Source organism: Jaculus jaculus, chromosome 4, assembly GCF_020740685.1.
Source record: "Jaculus jaculus isolate mJacJac1 chromosome 4, mJacJac1.mat.Y.cur, whole genome shotgun sequence".
Lineage (NCBI taxonomy): Eukaryota > Metazoa > Chordata > Mammalia > Rodentia > Dipodidae > Jaculus > Jaculus jaculus.
In genome coordinates this window covers 180,710,524-180,735,144 of record NC_059105.1, presented here as the reverse complement: position 1 = coordinate 180,735,144, position 24,621 = coordinate 180,710,524, and the positions used below count along the sequence as shown (strand labels likewise).

Here is a 24,621-nt window from a genome sequence, read left to right as displayed (position 1 = left end):
CTCAGCTACAGAGCCAGCCAGGGCTATGTGAGGCTCTGCCTCAGAAACAAAAAGAACTTAAATAAAAGATGCTTCTAATTTCTTTTAAAATATTTTTATTTATCTATTTGACAGAGAAAGAGGGAGAGAGAGAATAGGTGCACCAGGGCCTCCAGCCACACGAACTCCAGATGTGTGCGCCCCCTTGTGCATCTGGCTAACGTTGGTCCTGCAGAATCGAACCTGGGTCCTTTGACTTTGCAAGCAAATGCCTTAACCGCTAAGGCATCCCTCCATCCCTAAAGTGAATTTTCTTTTTAACTATTTTATTATTTATTTATTTGACAGAGAAAGAGGAAGAGAGGGAGAGAGAGAGGGAGAGAGAAGCTTCTAATTTCTTGATGGAAGAGCGACAGCTGAAAAATAAAGACAAGATCATGAGGCAGAGGGTATTGTACACTGAAAAGAAATAAGACTACTCCTGATTCCCTCCCTCCTTCTCCCTCCCTCCCCCTCTTCCTTCCTTCCTTCCTTTTTTTTTCCCAGTATATCTCTGTCCTTCCTTGTACATTTAATGTATGGGTGCACTTATGTGTAATGTGGTTTTATTCTTTTTATCCATGGATCCATGTGTGTATGTGTGTGTGTGTGTGTGTGTGTGTGTGTGTGCGCGCGCGCATGTACGTGTGTGTAATCTTCCTTTTGGGCTGGAGTCTCTTACTGATTCTGCAGCTGGCAGAGGCTGTGATTCTCTGTGGAACTGTGGTTACAGGCATTCCTGGCCACCCCCTAACTTGTTTACATGGAGTCAAACTTTGTTGTTCTCAGACCCCTTCAGACTCTCATACTTGCCTAGGAAGCTGACTTAATCCCTGAGCCATCTCTCCAGTTGGGTTTCCTCTTATAGGCAGGACTTAAAAAACCCAGTCTAATCATCTTGGGCTTTTTATTTGTTTGTTTGTTTTTCAAGGTAGGGTCTCACTCTAGCTCAGGCTGACCTGGAATTCACTATGTAGTCTCAGGGTGACCTTGAACTCATGGCAATCCTTCTACCTGTGCCTGGGATTAAAGACATGCTATCTCAGGCTTTTAATTAGCATGTTCAGCCCACTGACATTTAATGTGATTATATTATTTTCTGTCTATTTTAGTTTCGTATTAATTTTATTACCTTTTATTTTTGTAAACCTTTAGCTTAACTTTAGTAATTATTTTAGAGATAGCCTTCAGGTTTGTAGTACAGAGCTTCAGTTTATCATAGTATGCCTTCAAATGGTACTGTAATATCAATACAAAGAATAGCATAAGAAGCCAGGCATGGTGGGTTATGCCTATAAGCCCAGCACTCATCTGAGCTCCAAGGATTGCAGTGAGTTTGAGAGTAATCTGGACTACACGCACTGAGTCCCAACTCAGTCTGTGCTAGATGAGACCCTACCTCAATCCCCATCCCCAATAATAGTATAAGACATTTGAAATAGTATACTTCTATTTTTCTTTTCTGGCATTTATCCTTTTGTTTCTAGGAATTGTACTTTTACATTTGTTATTTCCCTCATAATATGTTTTTATTATAATTATAAGCAGTCAATTATATTTTTAAGAGATTTAGATAATATGCAAATAATCTTATACATACTCCTGCTTGGCTTGTGTGCACTGGTGTAGTTGGTCCAGAAGCTTCTGGAGCCTCCTGACTCCTCCATCTATGAGTTGTAGGTACATTGGGATCACACATGTGTGCAGCATTTTTTGCCCAGCATCATATGGGTGCTGGGGAGTTGAACTTGGGCTGGCAGGCTTGCAAGCGAGTGCCTTTAACCACTGAGCTCCCTCCCAAGGGCTTCATCCTTATTATTATTTAATTTTTTTTCTTTATTTGAGAGAGAGAGAGAGAGAGATAGAGAGAGACAATGGGTGTGCCAGGGCCTCCAGACACTGCAAAGGAACTTCAGATGGGTGTGCCCCCTTGTGCATCTGGCTTATGTGGGTCCTGGTCAAGTGCCTTAATCACTTAGCCATTTCTCCAGCCTTTTTTTTTTTTTTTGAGATAGGGTCTCACTCTAGCCCAGGATGACCTGGAATTCACTATGGAGCCTCAAGGTGGCCTCGAACTCATGGCAATTCTCCTACCTCTGCTTCCCAGTGCTGGGATTAAAGGCATGCACCACCACGCTTGGCCTCAGTTTTATTTTTGTGTACATGTCTATTTTTAAGATTTTTCCTTATTCATCGTCTTGACCAATTTGGTTATTGCGTGTGGTGGTGAGGTTTTCATGTTTCTTGTACCCATGTTTCATTAGGCTTAAGAAGAAGAAAGAAAAATAAGGCCTGAGAATAAATATGCTGATAGGAGGAGTGACATCGTGACAGCAGTTTACAGACATTCTCTTATGATCCAGTGCTTTCAGTGAAGCAGGAAGCAAGTTCATTGGCCAGCATCCAGACAGGCAAAGAGATGAATATGAAAGTAGTACATTGTCAGCTAGAAGAGGAAGAGAATTGGTGGAGCAGGTACCTGCAATAAGATTTTCAAGAATTTCTAAGTACTCATTTAAAATTAGTGCTTATGGGCTGGAGAGATGGCTTAGCCGTTAAGGTGCTTGCCTACAAAGCCAAAGGACCCAGGTCCAATGCCCCAGGATCCATGTAAGTCAGAGATACACAAGGTGGCCTATGCATCTCGAGTTCATTTGTAGCTGCTGGAAGCCCTGGTGTGCCCATTCTCTTTCTCTCTCTCTCAAATAAATAAATAAAAATAAAACATTTAAAATTCGTGTTTACCTTGATGACCCACCTTAGGTAAAAGGTAAGATTCTATTGCTGAAGACACCATATGCAGCCTACACAGAACATGGAGAGACCTGGCTGGAATCCAGAAGAAAGCCAGTCCCCAGACAACCCATCTAATGCTGGAAAGTGCTACATGAGCTATTGGGGGAAAGTGGCCTACAGTGGTCTGAGCAACCAGAGGTCTAAGCTACTCAGAAGCAAACACTCTGACAGGATTTAAACGCCAGTGCAATACTGGCATACAGCCTTGGTGGGTAACTGGAGTTGGAAACCAGATCAGAATTCTATGGAGATAGATTATGTTCTCCAGTGTTAAACTCTCACTAGGCTCTGGCTAAAAGAGGAGCTACATCAAGTTCTTTCTAAATTAATAAAGCTTATCCAATTTAAGCTATGCTGACGTCACTCTCCACTGGAGATTCTGTTCTTTTTTTGGAAGGTAGCAGGATGGAAGGAGAGAAACTAGCCCTTGCACATCAGCCAAGCCCTAGCTAAAACCCCAGAGTGATGGGGAGATGAGCAAGAGTGCTGCTTCCATGCTGTTCTTGATAATCAGCGCCAGGGTGAAGGTAGACAGACCCTGAGGACACTCAACACCTACCAAAGCAGAGATCTAGAGGCTTCTAAGAGCTCATTACTGAAGTAGATTTAAAACACATCCACTAGGACTCAGGGAATTTTGCAGAAGAGGAGGAGGAAAGATTGTTAAGAGCCACAAATTCAGAATAGAAACTACTCCAAAGTAGGTCGTTGCATCTAGAAGGTATTGTATGTATCTGTGTATGACTGAATACACACACACACACACACACACACACATACACGCAAACATATTTTTGTTGTTGATCCATGCAAAGTTACTTCTTTACAGAAGGTTAGGGGCTGCAGGAAGTGTTTTGCAAAGCCTTAACATGAGGTCAGCAGATCAGCCTGTCTTCGTTCTCGCCCGACAGGAAGCACCCCCTTCCAGCCTTGGCACAGCTTCGCACAGGCAGCGCCCAGTGCTGAAGCCCCTTCTTTTCCAGGGTCGCTCAGCTTTCCCGAGAAGTTCAAGTATTCCTAAGTGAGCGTGGCATCGCCGCTTTAATTTCTCCCTACCCCCAAGGCCCTCCCACTCCCAGAGGAGAGCTGCGCGCGCAGACACACGCGAGCCGGCCGGAAGTCCGCCGGGGCGTCGGGGCGGGGCTCGGGTAACCCGGGCAACGGCCCCGGAAGCGCGCCCGCGCTGGCGTGTGGCGGGCTGCGCGCTGCTGGAGCCCGGAGGTACAGGCCGGCTGGGAGGCGACGGCGGCGGCTGCGGGCGACCCCCGGCCAGGCCAGGCAGGTGGAGGACGGGGCGGACCCTGCGGGTCCTCCGGGACCCCGGAGGAGGGTTGAGGGTGGAGGACAAGGAGCTGGCGTCCCCTTCGGGCCCCTCCCCCCATCCCCCGGAAGACCGCGCCGCCCTCGGGCTGCAAACCTGCGTCCGGCGCGTCCTGGAAGCCTCCCACACCTGTGTGCACAAATGGGCGACAACCCATCGGTTGCCTTCCACGGTCGTCACGGCGGATGAGCTAGAATTTTTACCGTAGTTCTTCCCTCTGAAGCTGTCTCTGGTCTTCAGGATAGTGTTCAAGGTGGTTGTGCCACAAAGCCAGGGTCCGCCTTCTGCTTTATTATTCTTATTATTTTTTCTTTCTTTTTCTAGCCTCTTTAGCCAGGTACTCTTCCCAAGCTGTTCAAACAGAACTATTCATACTGATCTCGAGTTCTGCAAAGGCCCTTTCTGGAAGATATTTCCCCGCCCTGTCTTTATGAATGCTTTAGCTGTCAGCGTCTGCCTTTGCGGGCTGGGATTAGAGAGAGGAGGCAGCTTTTCTTCATGTGTACAGTAAGGAAGGTACTTCCGTGGTGGAATTTACTTCACACCTCGCCTTTTTATTTGTGAAAAGTAGTTTAGTTACGATTCGTAGAGACACTCAAACTTTGCGAGGCATAGGCTATTCTACTTTCTTGGGTTTTTTTTTTTTTTTTCGGGATGGGTGTAGGTGGGGGGCCTGGCTTTTAGCAAGGACTTTGAAAACATTTTATGACTGGTGATATGAGTGAGTGAATGCGTGAAAAAGAAATCAGGAGAGATCCTGACTGCGTGGACAAAAGTATTCTTAGAGATGGAAAAGAATGCACAGATGGGAAAGGTCGTTTTGGAAAGAATGGATTATAATCGGTGGGTGTGCAGTTGACTGAGAGACAAAGGGAAACACAATACTCAGGTTTTAAACTGGAGCAAGGAGGATGGCAGCTCTGTGAGTTCATTTGATTTATTTTTATTTTTGGTTTTTCGAGGTAGGGTTTAACCCTAGCTCAGGCTGACCTGGAATTAACTATGTAGTCTCAGGGTGGCCTCAAACTCACGGCGATCCTCCTATCTCTGCCTCCCGAGTGCTGGGATTAAAGGCGTGCGTCACCAAGCCCGGCTTGTGAGTTCATTTTAATTCACTTAGTATTTACTGCACCAGTCACTACCAGAACTAGAAGCTTGGAGGGAGGGTTGCATGATAATCTGCAGTTTGATGTGCCCCTTTGAGGTGTTTTGGGAGATGTGTAGAGTAGTTAGTGAGAAATGAACAATTGGTGTCTTTAAAAAAATTTTTTTCCCAGGTAGGGTTTCACTTCAACCCAGGGTGACCTGGAATTTGCTATGGAGTCACAGGGTGGTCTCGAATTCATGGTGATTCTCCTACCTCTGCCTCCCCAGTGCTGGGATTAAAGGTGTGCACCACCACACCCGGCTTCAAATGTCTTTTTGAGATTCTGCTTTCAGTCAATTTGAGTGCATAACCAGAAGTGGAATTACTGGATCATACAATAATTTTATTTTTATATGTTTCAAGAATGACCATACTGTTTCCCATACTAGGTATGCCATTTTACATCAATACCAACAGTGCACAAGAGTACCAATTTCTCCAAATTCCTACCTACACTTTGTTGTTGACAGCGGTAACCATCCGAAAATTGTGAGGTGCCCTCCCTCTAGTTTGACCACCACGTCTGGCTGACAATTGGTGTCTTAAGGACATGTGAGAAACATTGATTTACCAGTGTGTCTGTGTATTCACAGCTCTTTTTCAAAGGCTTAAGCAAGATCTCTGAGGTAGGATGTGACCTCCTCCTGGATGGTCTAGGAAATAAACTCTGTGAAAGCTGACACATAACTACACTTATTTGTGATTTTACCTCCAGTGCTCAGGCATTGTCTGGCATGTATTAGGGCCCAAACAGACAATATCTAACAGAAGAATAAAGAGGCCTAGGATAGAACTAGGTGGAGTTTTCTTGATTAAATCTTGTATGAGTAGAAGACAACATATTCTGTCAAGAAAAAAAAAAAAAAGATGAAAAAAAGTCAGGAAAAAGAATATCATGGAAGCAAATTGAGGAGAGGGCTCTAGAAAGGGCCTGAGAAATAAGAAAGGACTAATTTCGTACTCTAAATTTTCTTCCTATAGGCTCAGATCTTTGGACTGTACTAATTTATGTACTTTCTTAGCATAGTAAGTCATTAGAATATCTCTAGTCTCAATAATGATAAAAAATACTGCTTTTGTTAAACTTAAGATACATTACTATGTATGTTTACATGTAGAAGAACTTATCTAGGGTTTTCTAAAAAAAAAAAATTTGAAAGATAAAGAGACACAGAGAAGGAGTGTGTGTGAGAGAGATTAGGTATGCCAGATCCTCCTGCCACTGCAAATGCCAGGTGCATGTGCCACTTTGTGCATATGACTTTACATGGGTCCTGGAGAATTGATCTCGGACTATCAGGCTTTAAAACAAATGTTTTTAACTAAGCCATCTCTCCAGCCCTTGACCTCGATATTAACTAGTCATAAGCCTTTACAAACTTCAGTTTCATGACACTTTTCAAGATTGAGGCTGTGGAATTTTAGCTTCTGTATAAACACAATATATTAAATGTAACTAGATAATTATAAATAAATTTGTGCTCTGTTTCAGTAGGTTCATTATAGAAAGTTGGGAAAAGTAGTACCAAGCAGTATTATCCAATTTTAATAAAGGTTTTTTTTTTTTTTTGTTTTTGAGGGAGGGTTTCACTGTAGCCCAGGCTGACCTGGACTTCACTGTGTAGTCTCAGGGTGGCCTTGAGCTTATGGTGATTCTCCTACTCCTGCCACCAAGTGCTGGGATTAAAGGGGGTGTACCACCACACCCGGCTTAATAAAGTTTTCTAGTATGTACTTTACAGTCAGTAACTTTCGCCCCTAGCCACTGCGAACAAACTCCAGGACACATGCCACCTTGTGCATCTGGCTTACGTGGGTCCTGGGGAATTGAACCTGGGTCCTTTGGCTTTGCAGGAAAGTACCTTAACTAGTAAGCCACCTCTGCAGCCCCTAGAATTCTTTGTTAAGCAAAAAAAGTTGTTACTGACTTAAAATCTTTTATTATAATTATTTGGATCAATTTCCTGTTGTTTGTAAATGAGAAAACCGATAGCCTGTTTCTTTGATCATGTTTAAATTCTTTTGATGTTTTTAGAGTGGTTTATTTGTCCTAGATGTCTTTCTCCCTTTCTGATGATGCATTATGGTTTCTTTGCTTGTATTTTAAGAATGTTATTATTCCTAGATGTCATTGATCAGAATGAATCGTTTTGGTCCCCGAGGAAGTGGAAGAAAAGCACTGAAAGTAAAGAAGAAGAAGACTTCGGTGAAACAAGAATGGGATGTAAGTGTAGGGCAGATTGCTGTGGAGGAGCAGAAGGGCTGCTGGCTGGTCGTTGGGAGGCTTGTGGTAGGGTGGGAGGGGGCTCTGGGCATCGTACAGCCTGGGTTGGCAGGGAAGAGCAGAATCCTCAGGGGTATCTTTTTACAATGAACATGTCAAAGGGTATAATTTCTAGCTCCTTTGAAAAATTGGAATTTCAATGGGATGGAAACCATATCCAAAAAAAAAGGGCTGGAGAGATGGCTTAGCGGTTAAGCGCTTGCCTGTGACGCCTAAGGACCCCGGATTGAGGCTCGGTTCCCCAGGTCCCACGTTAGCCAGATGCACAAGGGGGCGCACGCGTCTGGAGTTCATTTGCAGAGGCTGGAATATCATTATTTGCAGATGACATGATTCTATACATAAAGGACCCTAAAGACTCTACTAGCAAGCTGTTAGAGCTGGTCAAAACCTACAGCAATGTAGCAGGATACAAAATAAATACACAGAAATCAGTAGCCTTCATATATGCTACCAACAAACACACACAGGATGAAATCAGAGAATCATTCCCATTCACAATTGCATCAAAAAAAAATAAAATACCTTGGAATAAACCTAACCAAGGAAGTAAAGAATCTATACAATGAGAACTTTAAAACACTCAAGTGAGAAATTGCAGAAGACACTAGAAAGTGGAGAAACATCCCTTGTTCCTGGATTGGAAGAATCAATATCGTGAAAATGGCAATTTTACCTAAAGCAATCTATACATTTAATGCAATCCCTATCAAAATTCCAAAGGCTTTCTTCATGGAAATAGAAAAAACAATCCAAAACTTCATTTGGAATCACAAAAAACCTCAAATATCTAAAATAATACTGAGCAACAAAAAAGAGGCTGGTGGTATCACCATACCTGATTTTAACCTATACTACAGAGCCATAGTAACAAAAACAGCATGGTACTGGCACAAAAACAGACATGTAGATCAGTGGAACAGAATAGAGGACCCAGATGTAAGCCCAAGTAGCTATAGCCACCTGATATTCGATAAAAATGCCAAAAATACTCATTGGAGAAGAGACAGCCTCTTCAGCAAATGGTGTTTTGAAAACTGGATATATATCTGCAGAAGGATGAAAATAGATTCTTCTCTCTCACCATGCACAAGAATTAAGTCCAAATGGATTAAAGACCTTAACATCAGACCGGAAACTTTGAAACTGCTAGAGGAAAAAGTAGGGGAAACCCTTCAACATATTGGTCTTGGCAAAGACTTTCTGAATACAACCCCAATTGCTCAGGCAATAAAACCACAGATTAACCACTGGGACCTAATGAAATTACAAAGATTTTGCACTGCAAAGGACACAGTGAAAAAAGCAAAGAGGCAACCTACAGAATGGGAAAAAATCTTCGCCAGCTATATATCTGATAGAGGATTAATAACTAGGATATACAAAGAACTCAAAAAGTTAAATAATAAGGAATCAAACAAGCCAATCAAAAAATGGGCTATGGAGCTAAATAGAGAGTTCTCAAAGGAAGAAATACGAATGGCATATAAGCATCTAAAAAAATGTTCTACGTCACCAGTCATCAGGGAAATGCAGATTAAAACTACATTGAGATTCCATCTCACTCCTGTCAGATTGGCCACCATCATGAAAACAAATGATCATAAATGTTGGCGGGGATGTGGAAAAAAAGAAACCCTTCTGCACTGCTGGTGGGAATGCAATCTGGTCCAGCCATTGTGGAAAACAGTGTGGAGGTTCCTAAAACAGCTAGAGATTGATCTACCATATGACCCAGCTAGAGCACTCCTAGGCATAGATCCAAAGGACTCATCTCATTTCCTTAGAAGTACATGCTCAACCATGTTTATTGCTGCTCAATTTATAATAGCTGGGAAATGGAACCAGCCTAGATGTCCCTCAACAGATGAGTGGATAATGAAGATGTGGCACATTTATACAATGGAGTTCTACTCAGCGGTAAAGAAAAATGAAGTTATGAAATTTGCAGAAAAATGGATGGACTTGGAAAGTATTATACTAAGTCAGGTAACCCAGGCCCAGAAAGCCAAGCGCCACATGTTCTCTCTCATATGTGGATCCTAGCTACAGATGACTGGGCTTCTGCGTGAGAATGAAAATACTTAGTAGCAGAGGCCAGTAAGTTGAAAAGGAGACATAAAGGGCGGAGAAAGGAAGGGAGGAGGATACTTAATAGGTTGATATTGTATATATGTAATTACAATGATTGTAATGGGGAGGTAATATGATGGAGAATGGAATTTCAAATGGGAAAGTGTGGGGGTGGGGAGGGAGGGAATTACCATGGGATATATTTTATAATCATGGAAAATGTTAATAAAAATTAAAAAAGAAAAAGAAAAAGAAAAAAATGTCTACAATTTGAGAACTCACTGATGAAGGCAACTGAAGTTGACCTGTGTCATGGTCTGAAAAACTTTTGGTTCTTTTTTAGATTTGACCTTAGCAATCAGTGATGTCATAATAACTTGTGTACCATTTTTTGGCTGAAAAGTAGAAAATCCTTGTGAATTTTGGCTTCAGGATTTTCAGTTGATTTTTAGCCATTAAAATACAGTTACTGGGCTAGAGCAATGGCTTAGTGGTTAAGGCATTTGCCTGCAAAACCAAAGGACCCAGGTTCAATTCCCCAGGACCCACGTTAGCCAGTTGTACAAGGTGGTGCATATGTCTGGAGGTCATTTGCAATGGCTGGAGGACCTTGCGTGCCCATTCCCTCTCTCTGTCTCCCTCTTTCTCTGACAAGTAAATAAATAAAAAATATTTTAAAAATGCAGTTACTTAATATTTTATAAGGAAACTTTATTTTAAAAAATGTGAAACTTTTTTTTTTTTTTTCCAGAATACTGTAAATGATCTAACAGTTCACAGGGCAACTCCTGAAGACCTGGTAAGCTCAGTGTTGAAAATGAAGTTATGTATTCAATGCTGCAGTTGGTATTTGAGCTTTACCTGTCAGAATAGAACTACTATTATGTCTTATTTATGACTGTTATTCTGTTCTAGACATCTGTTTGTCTGTCTTCATTCAGTACCATCATGTTTGGGTTACTGAGATTTTGTAGTGAGTTTAAAGTCCTGCTGTTTGAAAATGCCAACACTGAGTATATGTTATCTGAAGTATATGATTTATCTTACATGGCTATGTCCAGTTTCACTTGGCAGGGTAATAATGCTTTGGAGAGCTAGGGACCATATTATATATATTCTGTGTATGTACCTATCTAAATCCTCCTCAGTGCTTCTTCAGCATTTATTGAGGATACCAATGATACTGACTTTATATGATATATATTCCAGTGAGCTAAATATCCACCTCATGACTTAATATTTTTAATGAAAAATTTCAAAGTATTAATTACAATATAAGGAACTGCAATGTACATCCTGAAATAATAGTGATTAAACTTTTATTATAGTTGTTCATTTATCATTCTGTTTTATTCCTTTGCTGAAGCATTTAAAGCAAATCCTAGAGAGCACATCGTTTGTGCCTATACACACAGTTTGCACTTCAAACACTAAGAACTGGGCTGGAGGGATGGCTTAGTGGTTAAGGTGTTTGCGTGCAAAGCCAAAGGACCCAGGTTTGATTCCCTGGGACCCATGTAAGCCAGATGCACAAGGTGGTGCATATGTCTGGAGTTCATTTGCAATAGCTGGAGGCCCTGGCGTGCCCGTTCTCTTGTTCTCTCTCTCTCTCTGCCTCTTTCTCTCTGTCAAATAAATAAATAAATAAACAAATAAATAAAAATAAAACATTTTTTAAAAATAAGGAAAAATGAACATAACTGTAATGCCAATATCATACTCAACAGAGTAAAAACATTTTTTTGGTAATGTTCAATCCATATTCAAAATTTTACAATTATCTCAAAAAATAACACTTCAGTTTTCTTGTGTGAACAGAATATATATGCAGTATTTGGTTGTTAGTCTTTTAGTATTCTGACTTCTTGTTTATATGATTAAAATTTCAGTAGGTAATCTCTGTTTTGCTCATATTCATAACTCCGAATTCTGAAGTGTTTATAATAAAGCCAAATGTTGGCTTTTATTTCCCAGTCACCTCAGTGAAATTCTCCCTACTAACTGTTAACTCTGGCTTAGGAATTCCACTTCTCTGAATAATTGTACCTTCTGTGACCCTCCTTCCATGTGACACCTTTGCAGGGTGTTGCAGTCAGGTTCTTACAGCTGGCAGAAAACAAGAGCAGCTTGTGGGAAACAAGGTTTTTTGGCTTACAGACTCGAGGGGATGCTCCATGATGGCATAAGCAGAGGGTGACATCACCTCCTCACCAACATCAGATGGACAACCACAACATGAGAGTGTGCCTCTGGCAAGAGGAAGCCCATCCCCCAACAATACACTGCCTCCAAGAGACTTCAATTCCCAAAATGCCATCAGCTGGGGACCTAGTATTTAGAACACATAAGTTTATGGGGGACACCTGAATCAAACAACCACACAGGGGTATAACGCAGTACCTGATTAATTCTTGGTAGCGATACTGTTATCATGAAATGGGTGTGTCTTTGCCAAAAATGACTTACTGGGTTTTGTGCCCTTTCCATTGTGTTCTATCAGTGTATTTGTGTTTGTATGAAAATGTCAGTGGTGACCCACTAATTGATTTTTATCAGTCATTATATATCATTCATTATGTCAGTCTTAACCTGTGATTTAGAAAACATTCATTTGGTAGTTTGTACAAAAGAAGTTAAAATTCATACTACTTTCTATGTGTCTTTTAGGTGGATGTACACATTCTAGATACTTTTTTAGTTCACTTTTTTTTTTTAAGTCTTTCAAGGTAGGGTCTCACTCTAGCGCAGGCTAACCTGGAATTCACTGTGGAGTCTCAGGGTGGCCTTGAACTCACAGCAATCCTCCTACCTCTGCCTCCCAAGTGCTGGGATTAAAGGCATGTGCCACTATGCCTGGCTTAGTTCACTTTTGTAAATGAAAATGTGTCATGATGGCCTAGAAAGAAATAAAAACTGATAAACTAGCCTAAGTGGTCTCATTATATGAACAGGCAACTTCTTTGTTACTGAAAACAGTCCTTCACAGTTTTTTCTTTTCTATGTAGGTACGCCGTCACGAAATACACAAGTCAAAGAACAGAGCATTAGCACACTGGGAACTTCAGGAAAAAGCTTTGAAGAGAAAGTGCAAGAAGCAGAGACCAGAAGCTTCCAGTCTCGAGAAAAGGAGATTGTCTCTCATGAAGGAGGTAATATTAAAAGTACTAACTTAGGGTAAGAAAGAGACACCTGGGGCTTTCTGTTTTTCCCTCTGTCGACTCTCAGTGGAGAGACCCGAGTGCTTAATTGTAATCTTACACCATGATCTACCTGTGGGCTTTGAAGGAAGTACCAGAATGATGTTGGAGTCTAGTTCAGCGGTTTAAATTTTCATCGTACAACTCATTAGCTCTGTGTCCTTAAGTTATGTAACTTCTTGACCTGAATTTGTGCATCTCTAAAATTCCTGGTGGTGGTATGAGATTTTAATGATAGAATACTTAAAAAGTGATCACCACCCATCCTTAGCACAGAATTAGTACCCTGTGTACATAAACTGCTGCAGTTCTTCTTAGCTCAGTAGCATTGCTCTTAGAGTGCTTAGCAGAAATGAAGTGAAATGAAATGAAAGGCTCTGTGCCTGTTCAGCGAGGTCGTAAGCCACTCACCTTCGGCTTCACCTTGTGCCTGATGTGGAATGCTTGAGCACATCATCAGATACGGAGGGGTAAACCACGTGGGAGAAGAGGAAGCTTTGGCAAAGTAACCTTTTTTATTTGAGCTGAAATCACTGGAAAGGAATGCATCTTGTGCTATTGCTCCTTCAGGTTAAAATTTATGGTACTTGATGTCTGGGTGACCTTTCAGGGAACTTAATCATAGTCTCTGTTTTAAGAAATTTGTTAGGGTTCTTAGTAAAATCTGTACATCAGGAAGGATTATGTTTTCCATATGCTTACTTGGTTGGCTTGAGCAAAGAACTGTGGATTCAGAGAGAATTCTTTTTAGATAATTACCTTTTGGTGGTCTTGGGCAAGTCATACCCATTTACTATTAAGTACTAAGTCTCATCAGAAGGCCTGTATGACCATAGGTCTGCCCAGGACGCTGGGCTGTCTTCCCTCTCCAGTGGCGGCTGCTCATGCCCTGCATTTTCTATACGAGTAGTGGAAGTGATGGATGTAGTAGGCAAAGGAGGAGTAGTGAAAGAACCAGTTACGGTTCTTTGCTTTCTTTCCATTATGCTGCTTCCTCTGTCCGTAGTGTAATGCTTCCCAGGCTTACTCGTGGCAGAATTTGTCATTGTTGAGAAGCTCCTTAAAAAAACAAAAAGACTATTTCTGGACCTAAAGTCGAAAGATTCTGGTTTGGTTAAGCTAGGGTGTGTCCTACACAGGTTTTTTTTTTTTTTTTTAATCTTTTATTTATTTATTTTTAAGAGGCAGGTAGAAAGAGAATGGACATTCCAGGACCTTTAGCCACTGCAAATGAACTCTAGACGCATGTGCCACTTTGTGCGTCTGGCTTTACATGGGTCTTGGGGAATTGAATCTTGGTCCTTAGGTTTTGCAGGCAAGCACTTTGACCACTAAACCATCTCTCCAGCCCTCCCCCCATCTTTTGAGTTTCCCTGTGGAACTTTAATGTGCTGCAAGGGTTCAGAACCTCTGCATTTAGTGAGATTTAGGTGTTTCATTTTGACAATATATCTTAGAAATCAGTGCCTAGCGGCTGGAAAAGTGGCATAGCAGTTAAGGCGTTTGCCTGCAAAGCCAAAGGACCTCGGTTCGATTCCTCAGGACCCACATAAGCCAGATACACAAGGTGGCGCATGTGTCTGGAGTTCGTTTGCAGTGGCTGGAGGCCCTGGTGTGCCCATTTTCTCTCTCTTTCTCTGTCTCTTTCCCTCTCTTGCTCTCTCAAATAAATAAATTAGAAATCAACTTTTTTTTTTTTGTTTTTTCAAGGTAAGGTCTTGTTCTAGTCCAGGCTGACCTGGAATGTACTCTGTAGTCTCAGGGTGCCCTGAAACTCATGGTGTTTCTCCTACCTCTGCCTCCCAAGTGTTGGGATCAAAGGCATGCACCACCATACCTAGCTGAAATCTACCTTTTTTTTTTTTTTTTTTTTGGCTTTTTGAGGTAGAGTCTCACTCTGGCTGAGGCTGACCTGGAATTCACTATGTAGTCTCAGGGTGGTCTTGAACTCATGGTTATCCTCCTACCTCTGCATCCTGAGTGCTGGGATTAAAGGTATGCACCACCATGTCCGGCTTACCTTTTCTTTTTAATGGCTAAGTAGTATCTAGATTTGTCCAGTGTTTGATTTGTGGATACTTACGTTGTATATTAGAATAAACTTTAACCTTCTAGGGGGAGAAAGATCTCAAAGAGTAACAGTGTAAACAGAATACAGATTGGTTTTCTCACGATAGTTCAGAAGTCAGGCTGGTTGAGGCCCCTGTTGCCCCTTATCATGGGCAGGATGGTTGTAGCTTTCATTGGTTGTATCAAAGACAGGAGTAAGTAGAAAAGACAACACATGCTATTTGCTTTACTGTACTACCCATAAGTTGGCATTAGGTCTTATTGGCCAGGAATGTTACCTCAAGGCCATACAAAGATGGGAAGGAAGTCTGGTTTGTGCACATGGCCAAAACTTAGTTCTGCTGTTGAAGAGCAGTCTGGACAACACAGTATTAGTGCGTAAGTGGCATTGTCAGCCATTCCCAGGCTGCCTCTTCACATTGCCACTGTAGATTGTGTCATGAACAGTTGTATGTATTTGGATACCGAATCATTTGTAGGGTGTATTTTTAAACGAAGAACTACTAAGTTGAGGGCCAAAGCATTAGCTCGGTGGTAGAGCACTTGCCTAGGCTGTTTGAGGCCCTGGGTTCAGTGCACATCCTGGGGTGTAGGTGTGGGCGGATTGCTGAGTCAAAGGGTATGTGTACCCTTTGTCTCAATGTTACTCAGTTTGTAGTGTCTGCAGAAAAGGGATATGGTCGGACCAAAGGAAAAAGCCTCTGTAAGTACATCCATGTAGGCACAGTCATTACATATAAAGCTAGCAGGACCTTTTTAGTCTGGACTACTGCATTCACATAAACTAAGGAGAAGCTCTCTTGCCAGCATCATCATAGGTTAGCGTCTATAAATTCTGAAAGTCTAACAACTCCCAAAGTCTTTTAATTTCTCAATTCTATCAGGTTCTTATTACTGTGGAGTTAAAGGGCCACAATGAAGCATTTCCTGTAGTGTTTTTGTGGGGACCTTAGCCACCTGCCAAGCCTTTGAAAAACCAAGAGTATACCACTACTTACAAGTTGAAGTTGGTGATCTTTAAACTGTCTGGGGTAATAGTACTTATAGATGGGATTGCAGAGGTAAATTTATCAAGAAAATGAGTTTTATGAGAAGAGCAATAAAGCTAGAAAGAGCCAAGTAAGGCTGGTACTGTGACGTTTGGCAACTTAAGTCATCCGCCTCAAGAAGCAGGCACAGAAGATCTGGCAGAAGGTGGCGGGGCTGCGGCTCTTCCTGAGACCTCATTGTAATTAGTGCCGGTGTCATAGGACCCTTAAGATGATTCTTCCCTCAGCCTCATGACTTTATCTTGACAGAAGGTAGCTTTAAAATGAAAACTAGTGAATGCTTGCAAATTGCCATTAGGGACCTGAGAGATGCTTATGGGTAGAGGGGGCAGGGCAGTCCTGAGGACATGCCCATGGGTAGAGGGGCCAGGGCAGTCCTGAGGAGATGCCCATGGGTAGAGGGGCCAGGGCAGTCCTGAGGAGATGCCCATGGGTAGAGGGGGCAGGGCAGTCCTGAGGAGATGCCCATGGGTAGAGGGGGCAGGGCAGTCCTGAGGAGATGCTCATGGGTAGAGGGGCCAGGGCAGTCCTGAGGAGATGCTCATGGGTAGAGGGGGCAGGGCAGTCCTGAGGAGATGCTCATGGGTAGAGGGGGCAGGGCAGTCCTGAGGAGATGCCCATGGGTAGAGGGGCCAGGGCAGTCCTGAGGAGATGCCCATGGGTAGAGGGGCCAGGGCAGTCCTGAGGAGATGCCCATGGGTAGAGGGGTCAGGGCAGTCCTGAGGAGATGCTCATGGGTAGAGGGTGCCAGTGCAGTCTTGAGTACCCCAGAACCCACATCAAGTGCTGAGCGTGGAAGTTCACAGCTATAATTCCAGGCCTGGGAAGATGGAGACAGGAGGGTTCTTAGGACTTGATTTTGTTAGTGTTCCTTGTCTGTATCTAGAACCTTAGCGCTTTGCACCAGTGTGCTCTTGGCCATATGTAATTCCAGAGCTAGCACTGAGGAAGGCACAAGTTCAGTTAACCTAGCAGAAGTGTTTGAAAACATAAGAATCTGAATCATTTTTTTCTCTGTATCTTTTTTTTTTGCAGGGGGAGAGGTGTGAGGTAGGGTCTCATTCTAGCCCAGGTTGACCTGGCATTCACTCAGTAGTCTCCGGGTGGCCTCGAACTCCCGGCAATCCTCCTACCTCTGCCTCCTGAGTGCTGGGATTAAAGGCATGTGCCACCATGCCCGGCTCTCTCTGTATCTTAAAACTGTAACTGAGGTCATGTGATACAATTATTTCCATATTATAGAGAAATTCTGGGAAGACTTAACAGATGTATATTGATTTGACTTAGTAGTATTGAGATTCTTTTTAACTTGCAAATGCCCTCTGGTGGTAGTTCATAGAGTTGACTTGTTTTTAACATGGCCTCTGGCTTTGCTTATAACTATGGAAGTCCCTAAATTGAAAGTTCATAATCAGAGGCAGGACTGTAATGGTGTTTTGTATCTATCTCTGCATAATAAAAACTCAGCTTTTTAAAATATAAGTAAAGAAATATCCCATTTCTTGTTTAATCCTAAAACTCATACAATGGTTTTTACTCTGGATTATAAGATAACGTTAGTGGTTGAAACAACTCTGCGTTTATAGCTTAAAGAATTTTATTTTTAACCTTTTTTTTAAAAAAATGGTAGATTATTGATAAATTGATAGTGAATGAAGTTAGTGGGTTACAAACATCATTTAAAATAGAAAGCAATAAAAATTCAACATTTACTATAGTAGTAGATCTCACATGGAAAGGTTATGTAAACTGTTTTTTATATGTGTGTTCAGAATTTAATATGTATTTTTTACTTTAAAAATGTCTTAATTTTTTTATTGACAATGTCCATAATTATAGACAACCAGGATAATTCCCTTCTTCCCCTACTTTCCCCTTTGAAACTCCACTCTCCATCATATCTCCTCTCTCTCTCAGTCATTCTTTCTTTTATTCTGATGTCATCATCTTTTCCTCCTATTATGATGGTCTTGTGTAGGTAGCGTCAGGTACTGTGAGGTCATGGATATCTAGGCCATTTTGTATTGGGAAGACTGCATTGTAAGCAGTCCTACCCTTTTTTTAGCTCTTACATTCTTTCTGCCACCTCTTCTGCAATGGACCCTGAGCCTTGGAAGGAGTGATAGAGATGTTCCAGTGCTGAGCACTCCTTTTGTCACTCCTTTTAGCACTATGGTGTCTTCTGGATCATTCTATGGTCACTGCCATCTGTAAAGATCTTTTCTAACCAAAAGTGAGAGTATGGATTTCTTCATAATTCCAGCCAAGCATTTTCAAGCCAGTAATTACTGTAAATAGCCCCACCTACTGGTATTTGAAGATACTGCCACTAAAGGATTTTAGGAATGCCATGTCCTGTGATTGTTTGGTTTTATGCCTTTGAATGTTTTTTTTCTTGTGTGATTTCAAAAGTAAATATATATTTTTCTGAATAATATTTGCCATTAATATTTGTATAGATTCTTTCTGATCAATACCAGATGCAGAATGTCTTGGAGAAATCTGATCACTTGATGGCTACAGCAAAAGATCTGTTTGTAGATTTTCCTCGTAGGCGCACAGGTAAGTGTTCAGTTCACACGGAAGCCTCTCTTCATTCTTTGCAGCCTATAAGTGGCTGCAAGAAGCTAAAATCCTTTCCTGGCGTCAGTCATGTTTTCATTTATAAGTATTCTAGTTAGATAGTACACAAAAGTTATTGGGATTAAAAGTCATTGTAATTTGTTTGCTTTTTGCTAATGATATTAGTTGATTCAAACTGTTTAGCTAAGGAAAGGTAAATTGTGAATATCTACTAAATGTGCTATGATAATACAGGATTTCATGTGTTGTAGTCAGCTGTATGTTGCTGGGATAAACACCCAATCAGACATAGCTCATGGGAGGACGGGGTTTACTTCAGGCTTCCAAAATCCAGGGAAATACCATTGATGGCAGAAGCTGACTCTCTTTCATAGATCCAAGCAGAGAGAAACAGCTGCATCAAGCAAATACCAACACCAGCAAGCAGGAACCGGAAGAGTTTAACTGTTCTCTCTATGCACCTAGTAGACTCTAAGATGCCCCCCACCCCAGTGACATTTCTTCCCCAGTGGAGCTCCACCCACTGGAGACTCCACATTCAAGCCTGAGTCTTTGGGGCCATATATTCAAACTACTGCATCATGATTTTAAAATGTGGCTTGTTAATATTGTTGTCACATAATTAAAATGCTTTTGTCTATATCTAATTTGAGTTAGCTTATTTTGAAATCTAAAGCAATTTAAGTTCCTTTCTAGAGGAAACTTTGTTTCCTGTTCGTTGTACATTATGTTTAGTTATTTACTTATTAATACAGGGTCCATGTAGTCAAGGCTGACCTTGAATGCCTGATCTTCCTGAATGCTAGTATAACAGGCATACACTACCATGCTTAGCTTTAGTATTATTCATTTTTTATGTTAAACCTTCAAAAAGAGGTGATTTGTTTTTAGTGCAAAGCTCTTATTTTTTTTTTAAATGTTTTTTTTCTTCAATTTTTATTTATTTACTTGAGAGCAACAGACACAGAGAGAAAGAACAGATAGAGGGAGAGAGAGAATGGACGCGCCAGGGCTTCCAGCCACTGCAAACGAACTCCAGACGCGTGCGCCCCCTTGTGCATCTGGCTAACGTGGGACCTGGGGAACCGAGCCTCAAACCGGGGTCCATAGGCTTCACAGGCGAGCGCTTAAGAGAAGCAGATGGAGAGAATTGGTGCTCCAGCCACTGCAACTCCAGATGCATGTGCCACTTTGTGCATTTGGCTTATGTAGATAGTGGGTAATTGAACCTGGGTCCTTAGGCTTTGCAGGCAAGTACCTTAACTGCTAAGCCATCTTTCCAGTTCTTAACTACAAAGTTTGAATCTTGGATCAGCCATTTGTTAGCATAACTTTGGGCTAGTTGCTTACTGTCTCTATTTCAGTTTACTCATCTATAAAATAATAATACTTATGGAGTTTTGTGAAGGTAAAAAAGAGTTCATAGCTGCTACACACACACACACACACACACACACACACACACACACACACACGAGCTTTTATTATTATTTGAGCTTTTTATGATGTTAGAAACCTATGACAGTGCAGAGCTTTGAAGTCAAATAGATGAAAGAATGTCAGACAATTTATTTTGCTTCTGCAGGGTTTCCAAATGTAACAATGGCTCCCGATTCCTCTCAGGGTCCCATCGTGGTAAATCCGGACCCTGTCACCCAGTCCATCCTTCATGAGTCTGCCATAGAGCCTCAGGTGATGTGTTTTGTTCATGACTATAATGGTTATGCTGAGATGAAGTTTGACCTGACACAGGCATTGTGGCAAATATTTTAAAAGGCTTACTATCAACCATTGTTAGTTGTGCTTACGGCATTGGCTCTTACTCGTGTGCTTTGTACTTTATGTTAGTAATGTTTGTACCACAGACGACAGGAGACTGCACTGTACTGAACACCATGGGAAAGCAGGTCATATTGGCTGACAATTATGGAGTACTTGCCAAGATGGTGGATCCTGTGGCTTACCTCTATTAACACATGGTGACACTGACTCAGAAAATTAAAAGGCTTGTCTGATATCACAGAGTTTGCATGAGAGGTAGAATTCTAATTCAGGCCATGTGGCTCCACAGGACTGCCACCATCTGTCAACACGGAAGCAGTGGGGAGGCTCTCTATGGAAGTCATTGGGATCTGGGTCTGTGCTTTTTCTTTACTTGCTGTTTGACCTTAAGTTGATTTTTCAAGGTATCTGAATTGGCTTAGAGTGTTCTCTCTCTCTTTTTTTAATTAAATGAGCATAGAATATACCATATATGGTTATTGTACAGATTAGTACTGATGAATTACATATAAAATGTTTAGCATAAGCTGGGCGTGGTGGCTCACACCTTTAATCCCTGTACTCGGGAGGCAGAGGTAGGAGGATCACTGTGAGTTCGAGGCTACTACATAGTGAATTCCAGATCAGCTTGAGCTAGAGTGAGACCTTACTTTGAAAAACAAAAAAATTAAATAAAAAGTAGTAAGTTAATAAAAATTAAAAATAAATTGTTTAGCATAATACCCAGAGCATATTTCTTTACTAAATGGCATGCTTTTTAAATGTGTTAGTGTCTCTAAAAGGTAGCTGCCCAGCAATTTATGAGAAAATACTATAGTAGTAAAATTTTAATTAGCTTTATTTCAACCTAACTCAAAATCTTAGTTAAAATGTATAGAATTTGAAAGAGAAAGCATTTTTTAAAAGCCTCTGAAAAAAGTCATTCCTAGTTTTAGGAATAACAAGGACTTTGTACATAGTTAATGAAGTTTCCCAAGTTATGCATGCCTTCCATGAAAAAGAGGGAGACCCTCAAATGAAAGAATTGTGCAAGGGAACCACAGGTACAGGGTCATAAATGATATTAGTTCTTTTCTTTTTAGAGGCATTCATAGAATCTTTTACATATTTAGCTGAATTCATTAGCTATAACTCCAAGACAAAAAACAAAATTGTGTTTTGGGGCTGGATTGCTGGCTCATTAGGTGAAGTGCTAAAACCATGAGGACCTGCATTAGGATCCTTGGTCCCACGTAGCCTTCCAGCTTGGCCACATGCGTCTGCAGTCCCAGAGCAGGGAAGGAAGGTCTTGACAGACACATCTCTAGGGCTTATTGGCCTAGCTATCTAGCCAAATCAGTGGGCTCCAGGTTCAATGAGACCCCTACCTCAAAAACTAAGGTGGAGAATGACTAAGGAAGATATGCAACAGTGACCCTCAGCCCCCACATGCATGTATACACGCATGCGCACACACACGCACACAGGAATGTGCATACTTACATGTATGTACACCACACAGATATATATGCAAAAATTTGTGTTTGGCACTTTGAAAAGTTAACTTTGACGTAGTCAGAAATATCTTACTAGAATATCTTACTTTGTCATATATTGAACTGAAGCTTTTACATGTAGTAATTGTTTAGTGTAGAGCAGTGCCCTTTTTATGTCACGATCATTTTTTCAGTCATTTGGAGTCTGGAAACTGGTGTACAGTGCATCCCAGAAGTGCGGTGTAGCAGCAGATCTCCTCTTGAAGTGTCCTTCGCCACACCTGAGCTTACTAGTAGCAGAATTTCAAATGATGTAACTGATGAAATGACTCTTCTTTGCTGGTTTAATTTTGTCATCAGTTTCCAGCTGAGGACAGGTTAAATACAGTGAGGGAGGAGGGAGCAACTGTCATAGACAAGCAGAAGAACCTGCACATGGGGAGGCAGGTAGTGCTGCTGTAAGGAAACTTGAGTCTCCACAAGAGATGAAATAGTAAAGTTATTACTTAATTTTTCTGGGCCCTACTTTTTTCTTTATAATAGGAATGAGTCAGACTAAGTGTATTCACTTAGGCATTGTGTAATGTTTTAGACATTGCACTAAATGCTGGCTACAAAGATGGATAAGACATATTTCTGTCATTGGGCAGGGAAGTGGCAAGATGTGGAGTGAAAGAGGGATGGAGGAGCTAAGTCCCAAGATAAGAGTTAAAAAGAAAATAAGAGCAGAGTCATTAAGAGGACTTTTAAGATGAGTGGAGTCTTGATGAGATTGATGGTAGCGTAGAATGTGGATTGGGGAGAGACTAGAAAGAGGGGCTGGTTTTAGTCCATGTATATGCTATTAAAAACATTATTACAAACTGGGTGAATTATAGGTAAATTAGGTTCATTTTGGTTCATGGTTCTGGTCAAGATTGAGGGGCTATATGTAGTGATGGTCTTCTTGCTGGTAGAGCCCTGAAGTGACAAAGGATAAGACAAGAAAAAGCAAGAGATCTAGCCACACTGGTTAAAGCAGACCTAGTCTTGAGATAGCCCAGTAACCTACTAATTCGTTAGTTGTGCAAATAGATTAATCCACTCATGCAGTCATAACCCCAATGACTTCTGGTCTGTCTGGTCCCATCTCTTAATATCTCATAATAGAGATAAAAATTTTACACAAGTTTTGTTTTGATTTTGCAAGGTAGGATCTCACTCTAGCTCACGCTGACCTGGAATTCACTATGTAGTTTCAGGTTGCCTTAAACTCAGTGATCCTTCTACCTCTGTCTCCCGAGTGCTGGAATTAAAGGCATGGGCTACCATGCCCGGCCTTACATGAGTTTTGGAGTAGACCATCCATACTTAAACCACAGCAGTCTACTTTTAGCACTAGGTTCGAATCTTAGTGAGATATGGTGAGTGCTACACTCAAAACAGTGGAAGAGAGAACAATGTAAATATATGTGAGAGATGTTCAAATGGGGCAGGGCTGTTTGGATGAGGTTGTTAAGAAAGAATTATAATTCCTTGTTTGGTGGTTTGAGCAACTGGGTAAAAGATAACTCTGTTCATGGTCTTAGGTAATATTGGCAGGAACAGTTTCTAGAAGAGTGGGGAGAGGCTTAGGAAGATGTTTAGTTTTGGACATTTTGAATAGGGATATCTTCTAAGAAGTTGCCTCAGCAACTTCGATGCAAATTACTCAAAAGGGGAATCAGATAAGACCAGAAAAGGTCCAGAGGAAGTAGCTCAAGTCCTAGCAGATCTAGAAGGAGTAGAGAAAGAAAACCAGTAAAGGAGATCATTGGGAAAGAGCAGCTAGAAGAAAAAGACCATCCAAGATGACTGCAATGGGATAGGAATTGAGATGAATATATTAAGATTTTTTTTTTTTTCATTTTGGTTTTTCAAGGTAGGGTTTCACTGTAGCCCTTGCTGACCTGGAATTCCCTATGTAGTCTCAGGGTGGCCTTGAACTCACAGTGATCTTCCTACCTCTTCCTCTCGAGTGCTGGGGTTAAAGGCATACACCACCACACCCAGCTAGCATATCAAGATTTTAAAGAAAGAAAGGAGTGGCAAAGACATAAATAGCCATTTTGTTTAGGAATGAATGTGTTGACATTGATCTTGTAGGAAATACTTGGAGTGGAATGTTAGGACAGAAGCAATATTGCAGAGCACAGATTGTGAGTTGGGTGGTGCATGCCTGTAGCTCCAGCACTAGAGAGGCTGAGGCAGGAAGATTGTGAATTTGAAGGCAACCTTAATAGCAAATTCAGGGGTAGCCTGAGATGCATAGTGTGATCATCCCTTCTCAAGAAAACCTCCAAATCTAATAACAAACAAGTCATCTGGTTAACAGATGATAATAGTACCTCAGGGTGGACATAGGGTTTGGAGAAGATAGGAAAGGCTTGCTTACATTTTAGTGGACAGGTGAAGCTGAGAGAGACAGAGACAGAGAGAGAGTCAGAAAGAGAGAAAAGAGAGGCTGGTGGAGAGAGAGAGGAAGGACAGTTGTTAGAGGAGTTGAGAGGTTTTGGGTTCTAGAGCACATATGGAGGAGGGTCCTCTCCTGTTACTGCAAAAAGAAAGGATGAGTGTATGTATAATCAACTTGTCTTGCTGTTTTATTGTATTGATCAGGCTCTTAATGAAGTAGATGACGAAGGAGAAGAAGGCACTGTTCCTAGCCAGTCAGCAGAAAGTGAGAATGAACTGGATAACTCTCTAAACTCTCAGTCTCCCAGGAATACAGACAGGTAGGTATATATGGCAAAAATACTTGTAACTTGTGCCTCTTTCCCAAAAGTACTCAGGTGTGTTCATTGCATT

The 24,621-nt window shown here is 41.5% G+C and overlaps 1 protein-coding gene across 4 annotated transcripts in view; it reads left to right on the top strand.

Moving 5' to 3' along the window:
* The first annotated feature begins 4,010 nt into the window (after window positions 1–4,010).
* Window positions 4,011–24,621, top strand: part of Spice1 (spindle and centriole associated protein 1) — a 51,840-nt gene continuing 31,229 nt past the window's right edge. For 3 of the 4 annotated variants that reach the window (XM_045147785.1, XM_004672317.2, XR_006636808.1), the window contains exons 1-7: window positions 4,011–4,092; window positions 7,408–7,506; window positions 10,391–10,438; window positions 12,645–12,788; window positions 18,415–18,517; window positions 20,124–20,230; window positions 24,433–24,548. In XM_045147785.1, the coding sequence (XP_045003720.1) occupies window positions 7,408–7,506; window positions 10,391–10,438; window positions 12,645–12,788; window positions 18,415–18,517; window positions 20,124–20,230; window positions 24,433–24,548 (617 nt within the window). In that variant the 5' untranslated portion in view covers window positions 4,011–4,092. The remainder of the gene's footprint in view (window positions 4,093–7,407; window positions 7,507–10,390; window positions 10,439–12,644; window positions 12,789–18,414; window positions 18,518–20,123; window positions 20,231–24,432; window positions 24,549–24,621) is intronic. The other variant, XM_045147784.1, reaches the window with a different exon arrangement.